This window comes from Triplophysa rosa, linkage group LG1 (assembly GCF_024868665.1).
Source record: "Triplophysa rosa linkage group LG1, Trosa_1v2, whole genome shotgun sequence".
Taxonomy (NCBI): Eukaryota; Metazoa; Chordata; class Actinopteri; order Cypriniformes; family Nemacheilidae; genus Triplophysa; species Triplophysa rosa.
In genome coordinates, this window is record NC_079890.1 from 38,840,769 (window position 1) to 38,859,844 (window position 19,076).

Consider the following 19,076-nt stretch of genomic DNA (forward strand, 5'->3'; position numbering starts at 1 on the left):
CGGAGGCTCCCCACCCCTGCTCTACCTGGTAATACTGTCAGTTACTCGTGTGGTGTAATGGAGGGACAATATGTGAATGTGATCAGGTCTGGACATACATCTAATCTCCTCCTGTGTGAGGTGGAGGTCTATGGGACAGGTCATAAGACAACTAATTCTATACTGATAGATAGCACTGGGACATCACTGGGACATTTGATTCATTTTACAAAAATAATGATTTTTTGGAGCTATTCAAATTTATAGATCACTTAAAAATGTATAATTCATCATTTGTTTCATCAATCAAAAGTGTCCATGTATTTTTGTCTTTTAATGTTTGAAATGTAACATTCTTGTTTAAAATGAGTTTACATGAATCTTAGAACAGTCATGCAGTATCCGACTATTTCAATGTCAGATTAAAGTTTTTTAGCTGTTTGAAGAGGCTGTGGGTATGTCATGAACATAAGAGTTGAAAAGATTCAAACGATTCTTAGTTGATTCTCACAGATGTGTTTATATATCTCCAGACTGACTCATCAACTGTCTTTGAATATATATTTTCTAGAGAATTTAGCATTTAAAGGAACAGTGACACAGTCATCGACATATCTCACCTGGCTACCTCAACATGCCATAGATGGTGTCAGATATGGACCAGACCCAGATATTGTTCCATACTGCTCTCAGACAACGTCTGAAATTAACCCATGGTGGAGGCTGGATCTTCTGGATGTGCATGACATTAGTACAGTGGTCATCACTGCTAGACCAGACTGCTGTTTAGAACAAACTAATGGAGCAGAGATTCGTATTGGAAACTCACTGCAAAAAAAAAAAATGGAAACAACAATCCCATGTAAAGTTATTCATGAAATCACTTCAACACTTTTCATTGATTGATTGATTAAACACCTCTATAGAGATTGATTGATTTTCTTTCTCTGTCTAGATGTGCTGTGACTTCTGGTTTTCTACTTGGTAATACCATCACTTACTCATGTTATGGGATGGAGGGACGTTATCTGAATGTGGTCATGACTGGACGTACATCTTATCTTACTCTGTGTGATGTGGAGGTCTATGGAAAATGTAATTCCTAAAAATCTATAATGTTTGTAACGTTTCAACTTTGACTTGGAAATATTTGTGGCCCAGTCTGTGAAAATCCAGCTAGTAATAAAATCATCCAACATAGTGTTAAGATCATTCTATGAGAATATAATCTTGATATCATTAATATTGATAGAGTAATGAAATGTCAGAGAATTGAATTCATAGTAAAATCAAACTTTGATGCTTGCTATCTCAAATTTGGATTTTGAGACTTTAGTCTGGTTTTCACAGGCAGGGTGATGTTTATGAATGAATGATTTGAGTCATCACAGTGTTTTGGGCCGTTTACATGACACTGTTTTCAACTTGCATGAAAAGGTTTCTATTTTGTTTTGGCTTGTCTTTACATTACAACAGCATTTGGTAATAAAGCCGCATGCCTTTCCCCGGCACAAATTCATGGAGGTGCATCAAGGCTTCCATGCCATTGCTGTTAGAATATAAATGACCCTTCCAAAGGCCAGTGAAGACAAAGTGACAATTTACAATTTTGATTATTTTATAATATCGCATGAGACCTGATGAATGCCATTTCGATTATTTCTTTTAAAAAGAGCCTGATCTCACATAACGCAGTGAAGCAGCCCCTGATTCTCAAGTGATCAATATCAACCAATTCAGGACCACCGCCATGGAAGGCACCTGGTAATGTGGCTTGTATGAAAGTATACATTAAGTAATCTCCTAAGGCAGGGGTGTCAAACTCAGTTCCTGGAGGGCCGCAGTTCTGCACAGTTGAGCTCCAACCCAAACACACCAGATTCAGCTAATTAAGATCTTCAAGATTACTAGAAACATCCAAGCAGGTGTGATTGGAACTGAACTCTGCTGCACACCGGCCTTCCAGGAATTGAGTTTGACACCTGTGTCCTACTGTCACGATCAGTGAAGAGAAGAACCCAAGTGCAGGCAGCGGCGGTGAAGAGGTTAACAAATATACTTTATTTGTTCCCAAAAAACAAAACACCCACAATGGGGAACAGACAATGCAACTAAAATGTATCAAAAAGGTAAACCAAAACTTCCCACATGGGGGCAAAAACAGCAGGACTAAAAAATAACAAAAACTAAACACGACACAACATCAAGGACTCAAGGTAAGATAATACAAGACACAGGGAGCACAAAGGTACAGGGTACACAGTACAACGCAAGAGCAAAGGAAAATGAAACATGAGGGCATTAAATAGGAAAGACAAAGGAAGGATAATTGACGAGGGCAGGTGGGGAACATGAGACACGGCAGGGAAGCAATACAGGAAACGAGAGGGGCGGGGCCAATGACAAGACGTAAACAACTCATGACTTTCTCACATAAAACATAAGGGATCTGTCCCGATCCTGCCACACGACTAGAAAATCATGAACAAGAAGGCAGGACCATGACACCTACGGTATAGTTCAGGGAACATGTCTTGAAAGGGTAAATAATTAGAGCAGTGTTTCCCAATCCTGGACCTGGAGATCCCCAGCACTGCACATTTTTCATATCGCTCTAATCAAAAACATATGTTTTAACTTTTCAGCTTGTTAGTAAAGTCTCCAAGATCTCAGACGAGTGTGTCAGATTAGAGTGAGATCAAAAATGCACAGTGTTGGGGTTCTCCAGGACCAGGATTGGGAAACACTGCTGTAGGAGCCAAACTGTGTTAAGGTTATGTGCTATTTCCTTTTTTGATCACTAAGTGGCGCTGTGAACATGGTGGTGCATTTAGTATATAGGTGGGCTTGCTACTGTTGTAAGCAGGCATTTGACCCAGAAGGGCAAAAAGGTTTTCACATCAACAGCGTAAAACTCATGGACATTGTAAGTTTCACTTGTACATGTATTGGATATAATTGGACATTTTGCACGCCGACGTTATGTGGAGCCAATAAATTGTGTATGGTGATGCAAAACAAAAATGGTCTCTTCGTTACTTATGGAGATTTGCAAAGAACCAAACAAACGGTACACGAAGAAAGCGCATCAACCTAATTGTTCCGGGATCAAACAACTCAGTAGCTTTAAGAATTAAACTTAGCTCCTACAACAGCTTTAGAGTTTTCGCAGCATGCTAAGAGACAATGTTATCAATACAATACAGTGATTGTCTCTGTGTATAAACTACAATAATGGGGATTAGTAAAAACAGTGATGTCATACATATTTTGTTCTTTTACAAAGTGATGACATCAACTACTTGCCCGGCTGCATAATACAGCGTTTTCAGTTGTTTCATGGATCTATGTGAACTGGAGATCACTTTGTCTTCTGTAGCAAAACGTTTTTCAAATATGCAAAGAAATAATCTTCCTTTTTTTAGTCGTGTTAATGTTCCCTTTGATTGATTGAACTTTCTTTCTGCTTTGGTTCATTGATGCCCTCTTCCAGTGTTTCCCTAAAATATCATTGTTTGTATATTTATATGATTGTTTAACTTGTGTTTTCAGTTTTAGTTCACAGAAAAAAAACGTTTCTAGAAATAAACCACAATACTAAATGTATTGCTCAGTTTAGTGTTTACCCAGCTGGGATTTCCAATATACCGTTGGCGCGCTAGTTGGAGCTCTATTAATGCAACACAAAGTACTCACGAATCCAGGAGAAACAAGATTCCAATGACATAATAGCAATCACAACTTCTCATTCCCCGCTGAGATGAACAGCAGCATCCGTGATGCACGATGACGTGGATTTACTGGGTAGATGAGTCCGCGACGATCCTCACTGATCTGGACTCCAAACTGCACACACCACTGTGATATAGCCACTTGAATGTGTAAAATAAACACGGGTATATTCTTCCGAATTTCGTACTCTTAATCTAACACAACGGATACATTTAACGATTCAAAACGTTTACTCACACGGAATCCTCATGTGAACTCTCTTCCGCATCTGACTCACGCGGTGATCAGATGTGTGCGGCCTCGTGTAGTATTTTTCCTCATGCAGCGAATGCAAACTGAGGTTTAGCACATTCACAAGATAACACAACTCACTGCGAACTCTGTCCATCGAGCTGTCACCCACAAAGTCTGTGAATATTGTTTTGCTGCGAACTTCAGTGTGTTTCTCACGCGGTTTTCTCTTACTCCCCGAAACTGTCTTTTCTCAACGCCATCTTTCTTCTTCTCTCTCTCTCTCTGACTCCTCCCCCTGAACTCGCAGGGTCAAAGTACACAGTTCTCATTGGGCAGATAGAAAATATAATCAATTGCAGTCCTTACGTATTTTTTCTAACACATCCACATTAGAAAAACTATTTTAGAAACACAGTAATAAATGTAAACATTTGTTTAGGGTTCTACATTCTCCCCCCATCAAGAATCGTTATGTCCTCATAACGAGGGAAAATAAAGGAAAACATTTTCTTTTGTACAATGATGACATTTGTATCACCATAGAAAACAAAGTCATTATCTTAAGTTAACTGTACACATACTCAACTTTGAGGGAACATTCATCCACAAGTATGCAGTAGAACAATATCTAACAGGGTTCACAGCTTTTGCTTGAGCAAGGACTGGCTCAAATTTTGGCACACCAAGAGTATCATATTTAAATCTCTTGGGCACAACTCTCTCTCTCTTTGAGATCTTTTACCCACTTCAGGTACATTACCAGAGAGTTTGATTTACATCACTTGGATCCACATTCATGTGGTCTCGCACACTGGAAACAGCACCAGTTGACTCTTGGCTCACTTTTCGCACATTGTCAGATTTGTTTTCAGATAGCAAGCTTGTATCAGACACTATAGAATCTTCTGTCCCAGCACTTTGCAGAATTTCAACCTCTTCTTCAGGGTATTCTACATTCTCTGTTACATTTTCAGAAACCACTGGTTCCTGAGAAGTTCCTATTCCTTCAGGTGTCAACTGCTGATTTTGAGGTATGGGAAACCACACTCTGAATGTTTCAGTCTCACTGTCAGAACTCTCATCATCCTTCGGAACAACTCTGGTTTCTGATTCTTGAATTTCAGGTACATTCGTCACTTGCTGTCCTGGAATCTGACTCCGTTCAGTATTCTTCCGTCGTCTCAGAGTCCTCCTTCTTGGTTGCAGAAAACTGTCAGGGACTTGTCGCTGTCTCAGCTCTTGTCCAATAGGAAGAATGTGATTCCGATGCAAAATCTTGACAGGTCCATTTCCACTCTCGGGCTTTAGACAGAACACCGGTAAGTTAGGCATTTGGCTCTGGACAATGTAAGGCTCTGAACTCCATCTGTCCGCCAACTTATACTTCCCTTGCAGTCCAAGATTTCTGATCAGAACTCTATCACCAGGTACCAGGTGACAATAGCGCAGTCTCTGATCATATCGCCTTTTATTCCTTGCATTTTTCTTTACAGCATTTTCCTCTGCTAGCTCGTAAGCAGACTTCAGTTATCGCCGCATGACCTTTACAAAGCACTGGTAAGACTTTGTGGAAGTACCATCACTTGACACACCAAAACTCAGGTCGATGGGCAACCTGGCTTCCCTTCCAAACATTAGGAAGTAAGGCGAATACCCAGTGGCTTCGTTCACACTGCAGTTATACACATGTACAAGATGTCCAATATGATGACTCCACTGTTGTTTCTGCCTCGGATCCAGGGTCCCCAACATATTCAAGAGTGTTCGGTTGAACCTTTCAGGTTGCGGATCTCCCTGGGGATGGTAAGGTGTTGTCCGGGATTTCTCCACTCCTAGCATGTCAAACAACTCATGGATAAGCCTGCTCTCAAAATCCCGTCCCTGGTCCGAGTGCATAAGCCTAGGAAGTCCATAGTGAATGAAGTATTTCTCCCAGAGAACTTTTGCAACTGTGGACGCCTTCTGGTCCTTGGTCGGGAATGCCTGTGCATACCTGGTGTAGTGGTCAGTGATTACAAGGACATTACAGATGTTCTTTCAGTCTGGCTCTATGGATAGAAAATCCATGCATACAAGATCCATGGGTCCAGTACTGGATAGATGTGACAACGGCGCAGCTATTTTTGGCAGAGTCTTTCTTTGGACACACGTCTGACAGTATTTCTCCACACCGACCTTCATCCGAGGCCAGTAAAACCTCTCTTTTACAAAACAGTAGGTCTTGTCAAACCCCAAATGTCCAGATTCATCATGAAGCGATTTGAGAACGTCTTCATGGAACTTTGCTGGCAGACACAATTGCTTACGACGCGGTCGACCTGGGGCTTGAGTGCACCGAAATATTACTCCATTTTCCAGAACTAATCGGTCCCGCTCTCTCAGAATCAATGGAATGTCCTTATGAGCGTCTATCTGGACCATGGACAGATCTCCATCTTTCAAAGCCCTCCAAATCTCTCTGAAACAAGGATCATCCTTTTGAGCATATGACAGATCCTCAGAACTCAGATTGGAAATCTTGAAGGCATCCAGCTTAGCTAATTTACAGTACACTCTGGGAACTGATTTAGGAGATCCCCCCACGGACGCAACAATCCTACTGGTGCTTGCAAAACAATTTGACGCGTCTTGTCCGGGTAGCTTACACAAAGATCTCACTCCAAAGGATGGAATATTTGTCCACTCCGGGTCCTTCACTCGCCTATATGGACGCTGAGACAAGGCGTCAGCGTCGACATTTTGTCTCCCAGGCCTGTACTTGAGACTGAAATCATAAGCGTAGAGCGCGGCCAACCACCTATGTCCCACCGCATCCAACTTGGCTGTAGTCAAGACGTAGGTGAGTGGGTTGTTGTCAGTCTGAACCTCAAACTTGGCTCCGTACAAATAATCATGTAGCTTGTCGACGACTGCCCACTTTAACGCCAAGAACTCAAGTTTATGGACTGGGTAGTTCTTCTCAGAAGGCGTCAAAATTCTACTGACAAATGCCACGGGCCTCAACCCTTGTCCTTGGTCTTGGTACAGTACACCACCCAAACCTTCACAACAGGCATCAACATGTAGGACATACGGGAGCTGAGGATTGGCGAACACCAATAAAGGAGCCTGGGTAAGTCTCACTTTTAACTCATTAAAAGCTGCTTCACATGTATCCGTCCATCTATTGCCAAAAGGATCAGAGGCTTTGTACACTACTCGTTCTGGGCAGGATCCTGCTTTGATCTTCTTTAAGCTTGCTGCAGGCAAGCACCCTTGCAACAACTGATTTAAAGGGTAAGACACCTTCGAATAGTCTTTCACAAATCTTCTGTAATATCCACAGAAACCCAAGAAAGAGCGGAGCTCTGACACGTTCTGCGGTCGAGGCCAAGACTTTACAGCTTCGATCTACGAGGGATCTGTGGAAACACCATCTTGAGACACAATGTGTCCGACATAGCTGACAGAAGTCTGACAGAAAGTACACTTATCCAAGGACAGCTTCAATCCTTCACTCTGTAGTAAGGGTGTGCAAAACAGCCGGTATTTGTATCTGTATTTGTATTTGTTGAGGGGGGGAAAGTATTTGTATTTGTATTTGTTGAGGAGGGGAAAGTATTTGTATTTGTATTTGTTGAGGGGGGAAAGTATTTGTATTTGTATTCGAGTAAAATTCAAAATAGGCGTAAAAATCCAGTTTTTTTGCGTTACACTTCTAATTTACGTTATAGTGTACGTAAACAGAGCGAACATGAGAGCACCCGACTGCAGACGTCAATAATGCAGCGTAATGGAATAATCTCCCTATCAAACTCCGCTTCCCGAAAGTTATAAACTGCCTCCGGAACCCAGTTAAGGTACAAAAATCTATTCAACAAAAATAGTGATGCACGCAGTGAAGTCTTTTTTCGCTCAGCCGAGCCTTCTCTGTTGCTGTGTGGAGCAGCCTGTGTCAGTCACCTCTTTTACCCCCCACCCCCCCGACTCCTGAATGTCACTCACTCACTCACTCATGCGGGCATGCACTGCGGTCTCATGAGAAAACGCAGCTTTTTGATATAAAGTTTTTCTTGTTCCCCAATACAAATATTTTTTTAAGTATTTGTTCCAAATAAGTATTATTAAAAAACACGCTATTTGTGCCTTTCCGAATACCGTATTCGGGTTCGGCTCCACCCCTACTCTGTAGCCTATCCAACACCTTGATTAACCTCTCTTCATGCTCCTCTAAAGTCCTTCCGAACACGAAGAGGTCATCCAGATAAACCAACACCTCCAAGAGATTCATGTCGCCTACCGTCTTTTCCATGACTCTCTAAAAAGTCGACGGAGCCCCACAGATCCCTTGGGGCATCCTCTGGAACTGATAAAACCCCACGGGGCAAATGAAAGCAGACTTCTCTTGGTCAGCTTCACTCATAGGAATCTGGTAGTACCCGCTCCTGAGGTCCAATACACTGAACCACTTGCTCCCGTTCAGGCAAGCCAAAGCATCTTCTATGCGTGGGACTGTATATTGGTCTGGGATGGTACGCCGATTCAAGGTCCGGTAATCCACACACATCCTGATCTGCCCGGTCTTTTTTCGCACAACCACAATCGGAGACGCATAGGGACTTCTGGACTCAGTGATAATCCCTGCCTCTTTCAACTTCTCCAGATGTTGCCTGACGTCTTCCAGATCAGCTGGGGGAAGCCGTCTTGACCTTTCCCGGAAAGACTTGTCTTCCGTCAGTCGGATGCTGGGTACTTCTTGAACATCCCACATCAAATTCATCACAAGAAAAAACATCCTTTCTCTCCAACATCTTTTTAGTCAGACTCTGTTTCCATTTCTCGGTCACAGGAGGATCGCCAAAATTAAAGGAATGCTGGTTCAATTTGGCCTGGTCGCTGCTCTCTGGTGGCTTAGAGACTGTAGACACGACCTCAACTGGAAAAACATGAGCAATGGGCATTCCTCTTGTAATCATCACTGGACGAGAGGAGACATTTCTGACTGTAACTCCAATCCGATTTGACTGGACAACAGTAGTAGATTGTACCTCGGCTGTTACTAGCAGTTCGTCAGGAAGACGAGACTCCTCAGGTTTATCCACTAGCAAGGTCTTGGCAGAAAGAGCAGGAAGGTATTTCAGGGTACCATAAACTCTAGCACTCTGCCCTGGAGGCAATTTCACTGGTTTAGAGCGAAGATACCAGACAGTCCCTCTATTGTCATCGTCGTCACATTTTTCAACAGCAATTATTCGTTCATAAGCATTTCTGATCTCAGGATGGACATTCAAGATGTGAAGAAAATCATTTCCGACCTTCTCTCTGCATGCTCCTACCAGCCTCTTTACCAGCGAGGTATTTGTTCCCACCAGAATGTTAACGTCTCCTTTTCTGACAGGATCGGGACAAACCAACACCAGGGCATCTATGGATTCGGTCACTCCTGCAACAGACCAAGGAAACTCCAGCCTTAAAGACACACAGCCATCATATGGGTACCGCTGTGAGCTCAGTCCCCATATCTCCAAATTTTCTATTGGCGTCAATAGCAGATGCTTCAAGTGTTTCTCATAGAAAGACCTGTATAGCAGAGTTACTTGCCATCCACTGTCTAGCAAAGCCTTAGCAGTGATCCCTTCCACTTGGATAGGAAAAACAGAACTCGGTCCCACTAGCCCACTAGGAAGAACTGCTGGCTCAACTTTGACTCTTTTGCACTTGGTGGAACGTGTCTTTCCCGGAGCTTCAGCACGTTCCTCTACCGAGCCCCGGAGAAGTTTCCCGACGACTGTCTCATTTTGATGAGTCGTTGGTTCACTCTCCTGAGATTTTCCTCGCTTGTACAGTCACGCTTCAGATGCCCATCTTCTCCGCATCAGTAACAGAAGACATTAGCTTTGTTCACTGGTCTAGAAGGTGTGCTCTCTGCAGCCGCAGGTAAACTATGCACAGCAGGGTGATCATGGGAAATGGGTTCTTTAACAGCAGCGGTCAGACGAGACACTTCATTCTTAAGTCCTCTTATCTCCTTCTTGAGCTTTTCTACTTCTGAATCGCCCATGTTAGTGTTAGTAGACGACACATTTCTCGAAGGGGACACCACAGAGACAGCTACATTGGACTGTACTGAATTTCTGTCTTTCAGAAGAGTTTCTTCTTCTCTCACCTCCTTCATTAATTTGTTAAAGGAAGGAGGGGTGCACAACTTATGGGTCATTCTCAAACGCATAGCTACAAAGTCACTGGATAGGGCACCTCTGACTATTTGTTGCATTCGAAGATGATTCATGGCAGAATACTCAATGCCTTTCTTCCTCAGCATACTATGCAGCATCCTGTCCAATCTCAGTATGTAGGCTGAGAGCTTTTCTCCCTCATTCTGGTAAGTGCTTCGAAACTTTAACATCAAATCTGCAGCATCCTCAGTAGTGCCAAAGGCAGACTCTAGTGCACCAAGATAGTCACTGAAAGTAGCAGATGGGTTACCAGTCTTCTCAAACCTTACAATGTCTGCTGCAGGACCTCTGAGACACTCCACTAACCTCTGCTTCTTCACATTTTCAGCACACTGCCATTCTTCCAGAATGTGAGTAGTCTGCTCGACCCAGACCTCATACTCATCTTCTCCAGGAGGAGTTGGTATAAACCCTGAGAAAGGACGCAGCTTTCTATATCCGACTCTCTCCTCAGATGAAGCCACATGACACGTTTGAACAAGGGAGTTTATGGCATCAACCAGCTTAGTGTTAAGGTCAGGTGCAGAGGAAGCCGAACTTGGAATGTCAGCTAGCGATTTCCCCTCTTTTTGAAGAAAAGACATCAGCTTGAACTGGAACTCATCTTCCTTATTCTGCTTGGGTGTTTCAGTTGCAAAATGGACAACCTGTGTGTACCAGGAGCCTACTTCAGGTCCTCCAAACTCTGCTGGGATAGACATCTTGGAAACGCTATGTGCAGTTTTAAGCAAGACAAAGTGAAATTGCTTAGTCTTATCAGAGTGCCGATCACGCACTTTGCATTTCTCAATTCCTAGAACATCATTCAGCACACTATAGACTATTTGGTCTTCACAATCTGCTGGAACATTGGTCAGAATAAGAACTCTGTCGAGATCAATGTCTTTCTCTCTGCACCATGCAATAATTTCGCTGACCTCCATTTTGTTCACTTGTGGAATCGGCAATTTGTGATCAGAAAAACAGGTAATGGCTGTTAAACATTAACATTCGTTATACAACATCTCCAAAGAAACACAGTGTGTACATAAATTTCTTCCAACTTTTTCACAGAACATTAAAGTTCACTGTTTGTGAAAACACAATCTGAATAATCTGAAGAATCCCGGACGAGCCCCCACAAAATGTAGCCCTCCCACAGGGTAGAAACTTAAGGCTCACTCAATAGTGAATTATCTAGGGAAACTACCACCCTGGTTAAGGCACAATTTCAGAAAATTACAGTTTTCACACACAAAACCCAGATCTCAGACCGTCACGTGTTAGTGTCAGATTTATGTTTTCCATATGGAAACTGAACTACCATACGGTATTTACCTTTAAAGTTAGGAATACAGCAACCACAGGAAACCTCACAACATGTACAGATCAATAAACATGTATTTATTTTCCTGGAACTCTTTTTGAAGAGATTATATTTTCTTGTTCTTTCTCTTTGCTTTCACGTTAGTGTGCAATAAATCAACAACAAAGCAGTTCAACAATAATACTGTACATAACAACCAACACACTAACCCCCAAAGAAATAAACCACAATACTAAATGTATTGCTCAGTTTAGTATTTACCCAGCTGGGATTTCCAATATACCGTTGGCGCGCTAGTTGGAGCTCTTTTATTGCAACACAAAGTACTCACGAATCCAGGAGAAACAAGTAGGCCGTAAAGTGAAGCCGTTTTTCGTTTAATCCCGTTCCCATATATGGGGCACTAAATTATTTTCATTCCAATAAAAAGAGCTATTGTTTTTGAGTGAGAAAATAAAAGTTCTCCATGTATAATCCTGCAGTTTATTTTTTATTAGTGTTCTAAGTCGGCAATAGTTCCTTCCTCGCGTAATCATATTTTGATCATGAGTGATTAGGCGTCGCGTCACATGTAGGAAGCACGGCCAATGAGGTGGCCGCTATTTGGAACGACATTCCAATATGTCTGCGCCCTTGTTATCAATCTCGAGTAGCGAAGAAGAGGAAATTATGGCCAGACCTCCTTCAAAACTCCGTAAAAAGGATTATAAACAATGCTATATGCATCTCACGTCCATAAAGAAAGAAGAAACAAAGGATTTTACACGCGAACGATGGGATACATACAGAAATAGCGTCAAACGGTGGCTTGTTTTGCATGGTGAGAATCAGAGAATAGCAGAAACATACAAACATTGTCTAGAAATCGAGTTTGAAAATGTTCCTGAAGACGCTGGGTTTCACTCCACTTGCTACAGGCGTTTCATTGACAAAAAGCGCCTGGATGCGGCAGAGAAACGTGTCATACAGCGTCCTGAAGTTCAAGATGCTCACAAAGATCAGTCTGTGTCATCGAGTAGTAGTACTTAAACAACTGAATGTCCTAAAAAGAAACTTAGGTCCAGGACGGGCCTGCCAGTAGCTTGTGCAGGTCCTGTGCTTCCTAAACCTTGTGCATAATTTGTAAGAAAACGGACAAGTACATTACTGTGGCAGGCAAACGCCAGAAGGACCATCTTTCACAGGCAGAAACGTTGTCAGCAGGTGGGTACACACACACGCAAACGTTTTAGCTTTGAAGTTTTATGCTATATGTTGGATACCATGGTAGAATTTTAATTACAATTAGGTAATTTATTTAATGTTTACAGATTTTCATTGTTTTGCATATAGCTACAGCCAGAACAATCAATATTGTTTAACGGATAACACAGTTTTTATATAATGGTTTTTATTTACAAATTTGTTTCATAATATATAAAATTATATCATATTTATTTACAGGCCAGTTGCTGAAAGCTGCTGAGATGAAGACACTAGCATTCTTGTGCATATTCAAGACAAAGACTGTGTGTCTCTGGAGGTGCGATACCACAAGTCCTGTTACAGACAGTACACCGGGTTCTTGACAAAGTCTACTGCAACAGTTACTGGGACCTTAGAAGAACAGTGAGTTATTATATTGCATTATCAAATGATAATTAAAAATGTATTTAAAATATACAGACTATGCAGATGGTCAATGTTTTACCTTTGAAATGTTTAGTCTGTAAACACGGTTTTGACTGCACAACTCAATATTTATTTCAATATGATCAAATGTGTAGTGGTTTGTGAAGGCTGAATGAACAAGTAATGTTTTATTAACAATTATTATGTTTTATATCTAAAATAGAAGTAATTGTGAAATAGTTATGGCACAAAGTAATATATCTTTTTTTTCTGTGTTTTCTTTTCAGAAATGAGCCAACCTTCGATTCCAGCTACAAGATATTATGTGAGAGGACCATCCATCATAGAATAATTGTAAATCAAGAGGTGCTGACAATGATGCAGCTAAGAAGGATCTTTTTAAATCTTGTGAAAAAACATGAAGATCTTGATGCTTCAAACTACAGGTAATTTAAATAAAGTTTCTTTTAAATGCAGCTTTGGAAATAATGTTACTGCAACATTTTTTTATTTTATTACACAATTTTAATTTATAAAAATGACAACCATAATCATATTTTATGAAGTGTTGAAGCTCATACACACTGTATTTTAACAATTGTTTTCAGTGTAAATATATATATTTATACCACTGTGATCATATTTCACTGTATCTTTGTTTCAGGCAGGATAAATTGAAGAGGAGGTTGATCCGTGATTTCCCCCAGCTGGTGTTTCACTCGCCCAACAAGCGCAACATCAGTGAGCTGGTTTTTGTCGAGACACTGTCTGCAGATAAGCTGATCGACAGGCTCCCTCATCCATCGGGTACAGAAACAACAGAGTCAACTGAGGTAACTAGCCAAAGTGACAGTGAAAACATGCCAAGTACAACAGCTGGTCCGCAAAGACAAACCTCAATGGCCTCCAATTCTACAGAAGACACAAGGACATTGTATAGTGCAGCACTGATTTTAAAGATGCTTCTATGTGACTCTCCTGGTATGACATGTCCATGGCCACCCAAGTCAGATGATTTAAATGTGAGTGAAGCAAAATCTGTTGTGCCAATCGAACTGTACAATCTGATTTCCTGGATTATTGGTGCAAATGAGGAACCAACACTGGCCCATTATGTTGATATTACAGATGATTTGAACCTAAAAGTAATATCTATTTGTCAAGACATTGTGTATCTCGCAACAAAGGGCCGGAGGCAGACACCCAAATCATTGTGTCTTGGTCTAACCGTTCGCCATTTAACAGGTTCATCACAAATTGTGTCACTTCTAAATAGACTAGGACATTGTGCATCATGGGACACAGTTGTCAGTCTAGACAGTAGCCTTGCCCAACTTCAACTAGTAGAGGGCAGAGACAAAATACCAAAGGGATTCTCAAAGAAGGTTCCTACAATACTTGTGTGGGACAATATTGACTTTGGGAAGGAGACACTATCAGGTCGTGGAACTACTCACCACAAAAATGGAATTATGCTGCAAAATACTGTAGTTCAACCTGTGTCAACAACAAACAGACAACCACTACAGAAGGGAGTTTCCTCATTCAAAGCACCCCCTTGCATCCCTATCGAACAGTACCATCAGTCTAAAAGACAAGGACCACAGAACTTGTTTCATCATGAAAGTCAGTCAGTCAGTCAGTCATATTTATTTATAAAGCACATTTAAAAACAACAGCTGTTGGCCAAAGTGCTGTACAAAAATTAAAACATACACCAAAATACAAAGGTAAACAAAACAGAACAACCAATAATACACTACAGTTATGCCACTGTGCTTACTTGCGACCGTATGCAATATTGAATAAATACGTTTTAAGAAGGGACTTAAAATCAGTGTATGTTGAAGCAAATCTTATGTAAGTTGGCAAATTGTTCCAAAGCTGTGGGGCAGCCACTGAAAAGGCACGGTCGCCTTTCAATTTCAGACGTGTCCTTGGAACAGTCAACTGAAGACTACTAGTAGATCGTAGTTCCCTGGAAGCATTACATTGAAACAGGAGATCAGAGATAGATGACGGAGCCAATCCATGCAAACCCTTATAAACAAACAACAATGTTTTAAAATGGATACGATGTTTAACTGGGAGCCAGTGAAGAGAGATCAGCACTGGTGAGATATGTTCCCTCTTCCTTGTTTTGGTCAACAATCTGGCAGCAGCATTTTGAACAAGTTGAAGACGTGACAATAGGGACTGTGAAACACCCAAGTACAATCCATTACAATAATCTAATCGGGATGAAATAAAAGCATGTATTACAGACTCCATGTCTCTTAATGTTAAGAATGACTTCATCTTTGCAATATTCTTTAACTGATAAAAACAACTCCTAACCACAGCATTGATCCGTTTATCAAAAGTCAGAGCAGAGTCAAAAATAACGCCTAAGTTTCTAACATGTGAATGAAGATTACCAGATAGAGGTCCTAGTTTACTGGCCACAACCTCTGAAGAAGCTGGGGAGCCAAAAAGTAAGACCTCAGTCTTAGACTCATTTAACTGGAGGAAGTTGGCAGACATCCATTGTTTAACATCTCTTATACAATCAAACAGACACTGCAGGCTGGAGCCATCCTTAGGGTGCAGAGGAACATAACACTGAGTATCATCTGCGTAACAGTGGTAAGAGACATTGTGCTTTTTAAATATGGCATATAAAGGAAGCATGTACAAAGAAAATTAAACAGGACCTAAAATTGAGCCCTGTGGAACCCCATATAAGACTGGTGCACAAGTTGAAGAATATTTGCCAGTCTCTACTGAAAAAGTTCAGCCCTTTAAATAGGATATAAACCAATTTAACACACAACCTTGAATCCCAATTTGCTGTAGGCGATTTAAAAGAATGCCATGATCAAGAGTGTCAAATGCCGCACTGAGATCCAGCAGGATTAAAACAGCACAACTTCCAGAATCAACAATCAGCAGCAGGTCATTTACTACTTTTAGCAATGCAGATTCTGTACTGTGTTGAGGTCTGAAACCAGACTGATATTTATCAAAATTACCATTTTCCTGTAGGAAAGAGGAGAGTTGATTGAACACAACCTTCTCCAAAACTTTTGATAAAAACGGTAATTTAGAGATGGGACGATAATTATTAAGAACTGCTGGATCCAGATTTGAAAGTGTTCCATTACAGGTAGATACATACAAATTGAACACGATGTCTGCTGCACAAACTGAACTGGCATATGTTTTTTTTAAAGTCCATACATGCTGAAAGTTGTACAATCCCAAGCTGGACAGGTTTCCATACATTGCTTCAAGGTGATGGCACTCTGCAAAAGTCAGCACAGTATTACCTTCCAGTCATTGAGGCTTCACCGACAAGAGATGTCAACAGTAAACACAATTCTGAAGCGAAGTGTCCAAATTGCTGATCAGCTAGAATTGGACCATATAGTGTTAGTTTTTGACCAAGCTATATATGCCAAAGCTCAGCAAATCCGCTGAAAAGACAACGACCTTACTCAGCGTATAGTGATTAGACTAGGTGAATTTCACACCTGCATGTACTACCTGGGCGTTCTAGGCAAAAGATTTGGAGATGCAGGACTGCAAGACATACTCATTGAGTCCGAAGTTGTTGCCCCAGGATCCATCAGCGGAGTGATCAGTGGTCATCACTACAACCGCAGCATGAGGGCACACAAACTTCTGTATGAGAGTCTGCAACGCATCAGATTTCTCACCTTCTTAGACTCCTTGCCACCAGAGGAGATGTATGAGTGTATGGATGTCATCAATGAGATCAAATGTGCATTCCAGGACAGAACCATGGATGTTTTGTGTGCAAATGAAAAATTTGACAAAATGTGTTCAAAATATGTAGACTTTGTAAAAAGAAGAAGTGCAGAAAACCCAACGTTTGCCTTCTGGAGTTCGTACATCCACATGGTACAGATACTCCTTCTATTTGTGAGAGCAACACGAGAATCAGACTGGCAGCTTCACCTGTCAACAGTGCGCTTGATGATGCCGTGGTTTTTTGCTTACGATCGTGTAAATTATGCTAGGTATTTACCTTCACACTGGCTGGAAATGGTCAATTTGCCCCTCACACATCCTTCTTGCCACAGTAAGCTCAGTGTTAAAGGCCAGTAGACTGTCCAACGTCAAAGTGTCCATGGATTTGCCTCGATTGCTTGTGACCAGGCCATTGAGCAAACATGCAACAGAGATTCCAAGACAAAGGGTGGTTGGACAGCGATAACACAGAATCGAGCTGCAGTATATCGCTGGATATTGTCGCAACATGAAAGGGCTGCCATAGCAAGACAATGTGAGGAAATGGCAGGTAAATCTCCTGATTTAAGGAAACGTAAAGACCTTGACAGTACACGGATTCATGCTGATGAAAAGGCTGTGACCAGAATAATTTCCACCACAGATTGCATGCTGAATCCTTTTGACACACACCAAGATGGCATTGTGTGTCTTAGCTCTGGGACAGTCACAGCTGAAGAAATCATGAGGGATTTGCTCACAGCTCCTGGAAAGGGGGAAAATGCTCTCAGAGAGTTTATGGACCAAAGACTGTTATCAACATCAGTTGATATACTTGCTCCCATCAAAATACAAAAACGAAAGACCTTCAGTGACCAAGCAAAGACAAAGAAGAAACCGGCAGCAGGCAAGGAAGTGATTCTGTGTGCCGACAAGAAGCTATTCTCCAGACTACTCGTCATAGGTCAAAGTAGAAAGATAGAGCTTCGGGAAATTCTGTCCTACTCCTTGGGAACTGTGTCATATCCTTTAGCCAGTGCTGATGGTTCACTTGCTAAAACAAACAAATCAGCTCTTATGGATTTATTGGAAACCAAAGGTGGAGAGTGTTTAGTTGACAAAGTTCCGGCAGGTGGAGCTGTTCTCTTCGACGGAATGGCGGTCATTCAAGCCATTCGGTCCACACCAAGTACAGAGAGAGCTCGCCGACACCATACTGCAGTACATTGTCAAGCTTGCTCTGAAGCACAACTGTACACGGATAGACTTTGTGATTGACCAATATCCAGAAATGAGTATTAAAAATTTAGAACGGTCACGTAGAGCTGTTGGTGGTACACAACTGGTGAAAATTTATGGACGGATGCGGATCTTACCACTGTGGGCAAGGACTTAATCTTGTACATAGCACATGGAGACCGGTGTCACTGTGTGACAGTAATGCAGGGTATACAGACTCTCAGTGCTGTTGAAGATCTGACATGTGATCATGAGGAATGTGACACCAGGTTGTTTTTACATGCACAACATGCTGCGCATAACCATCAAACCATATAGTCATCAAGAACCCTGATACTGATGTGGCAGTGATTGCTTTAAGTCTGAAGCCAGATTTACCATGTAGGTTGTTTTTTTCACAAGGGTTGGCAACAAAACAAGGATCATTGATTTAGCTAAGGTGTCATCAGCTCTTGGCACCAGTGTGTGTTTGGCACTAATTGGGATCCATACCTTCTCAGGTTGTGACTCTACAAGTGCCTTTTATGGCAAAGGCAAAAGAAAGGCATTTTATGTTGCTTGCGAGAAAGAGGAATACCTGAATGCATTTACAAATCTGGGTAGAAGTTTTAACCTGGACCAGTCTACCTTTGACATACTTTGCAAATATGTGTGCCACCTCTATGGCCAGCCATTTGCCGAAAATGTGAATGATGCAAGATACAAAGCATTCTGCATGGCATCATCGGCTTTGCCAGAACTATCCATGCCCCCGACACGTGATGCCCTGCACCAACACTGCAAAAGGGCAAACTACCAAGCAGCCATAATGAGACATTCTCTGAAAGGTATAATGTTTGCCCCTTCACCCATTGGCAATGGATGGCACCTCGAGGATGGGGAGTTAACAGTGACCTGGGTGACTAGAAATCCTGCCCCTGAATGTGTGTTGCAGGTAGTCCACTGCAGTTGCAAGCAAGGCAAATGTGAGACTGGAAGATGTTCCTGTATGTCTGCAAGACTGTCTTGTACCGATTTTTGTCGGTGCC

The 19,076-nt window shown here is 41.8% G+C and overlaps 2 protein-coding genes across 2 annotated transcripts; one reads left to right on the forward strand and one right to left on the reverse strand.

Moving 5' to 3' along the window:
• Nucleotides 1-9,799: 9,799 nt before the first annotated feature.
• LOC130551202 (paraneoplastic antigen Ma1 homolog) lies at nt 9,800-10,861 on the reverse strand. The gene has a single exon (XM_057328775.1). It carries the CDS (start codon nt 10,859-10,861, stop codon nt 9,800-9,802), a length of 1,062 nt encoding a protein of 353 aa, XP_057184758.1.
• A 2,388-nt stretch (nt 10,862-13,249) lies between these two features.
• Nucleotides 13,250-18,087, forward strand: LOC130551278 (uncharacterized). The gene is made up of 5 exons (XM_057328874.1): nt 13,250-13,257; nt 13,365-13,523; nt 13,742-14,703; nt 16,616-16,805; nt 17,526-18,087. Exons 1-5 carry the CDS (start codon nt 13,250-13,252, stop codon nt 18,085-18,087), a joined length of 1,881 nt encoding a protein of 626 aa, XP_057184857.1.
• Nucleotides 18,088-19,076: the final 989 nt, after the last annotated feature.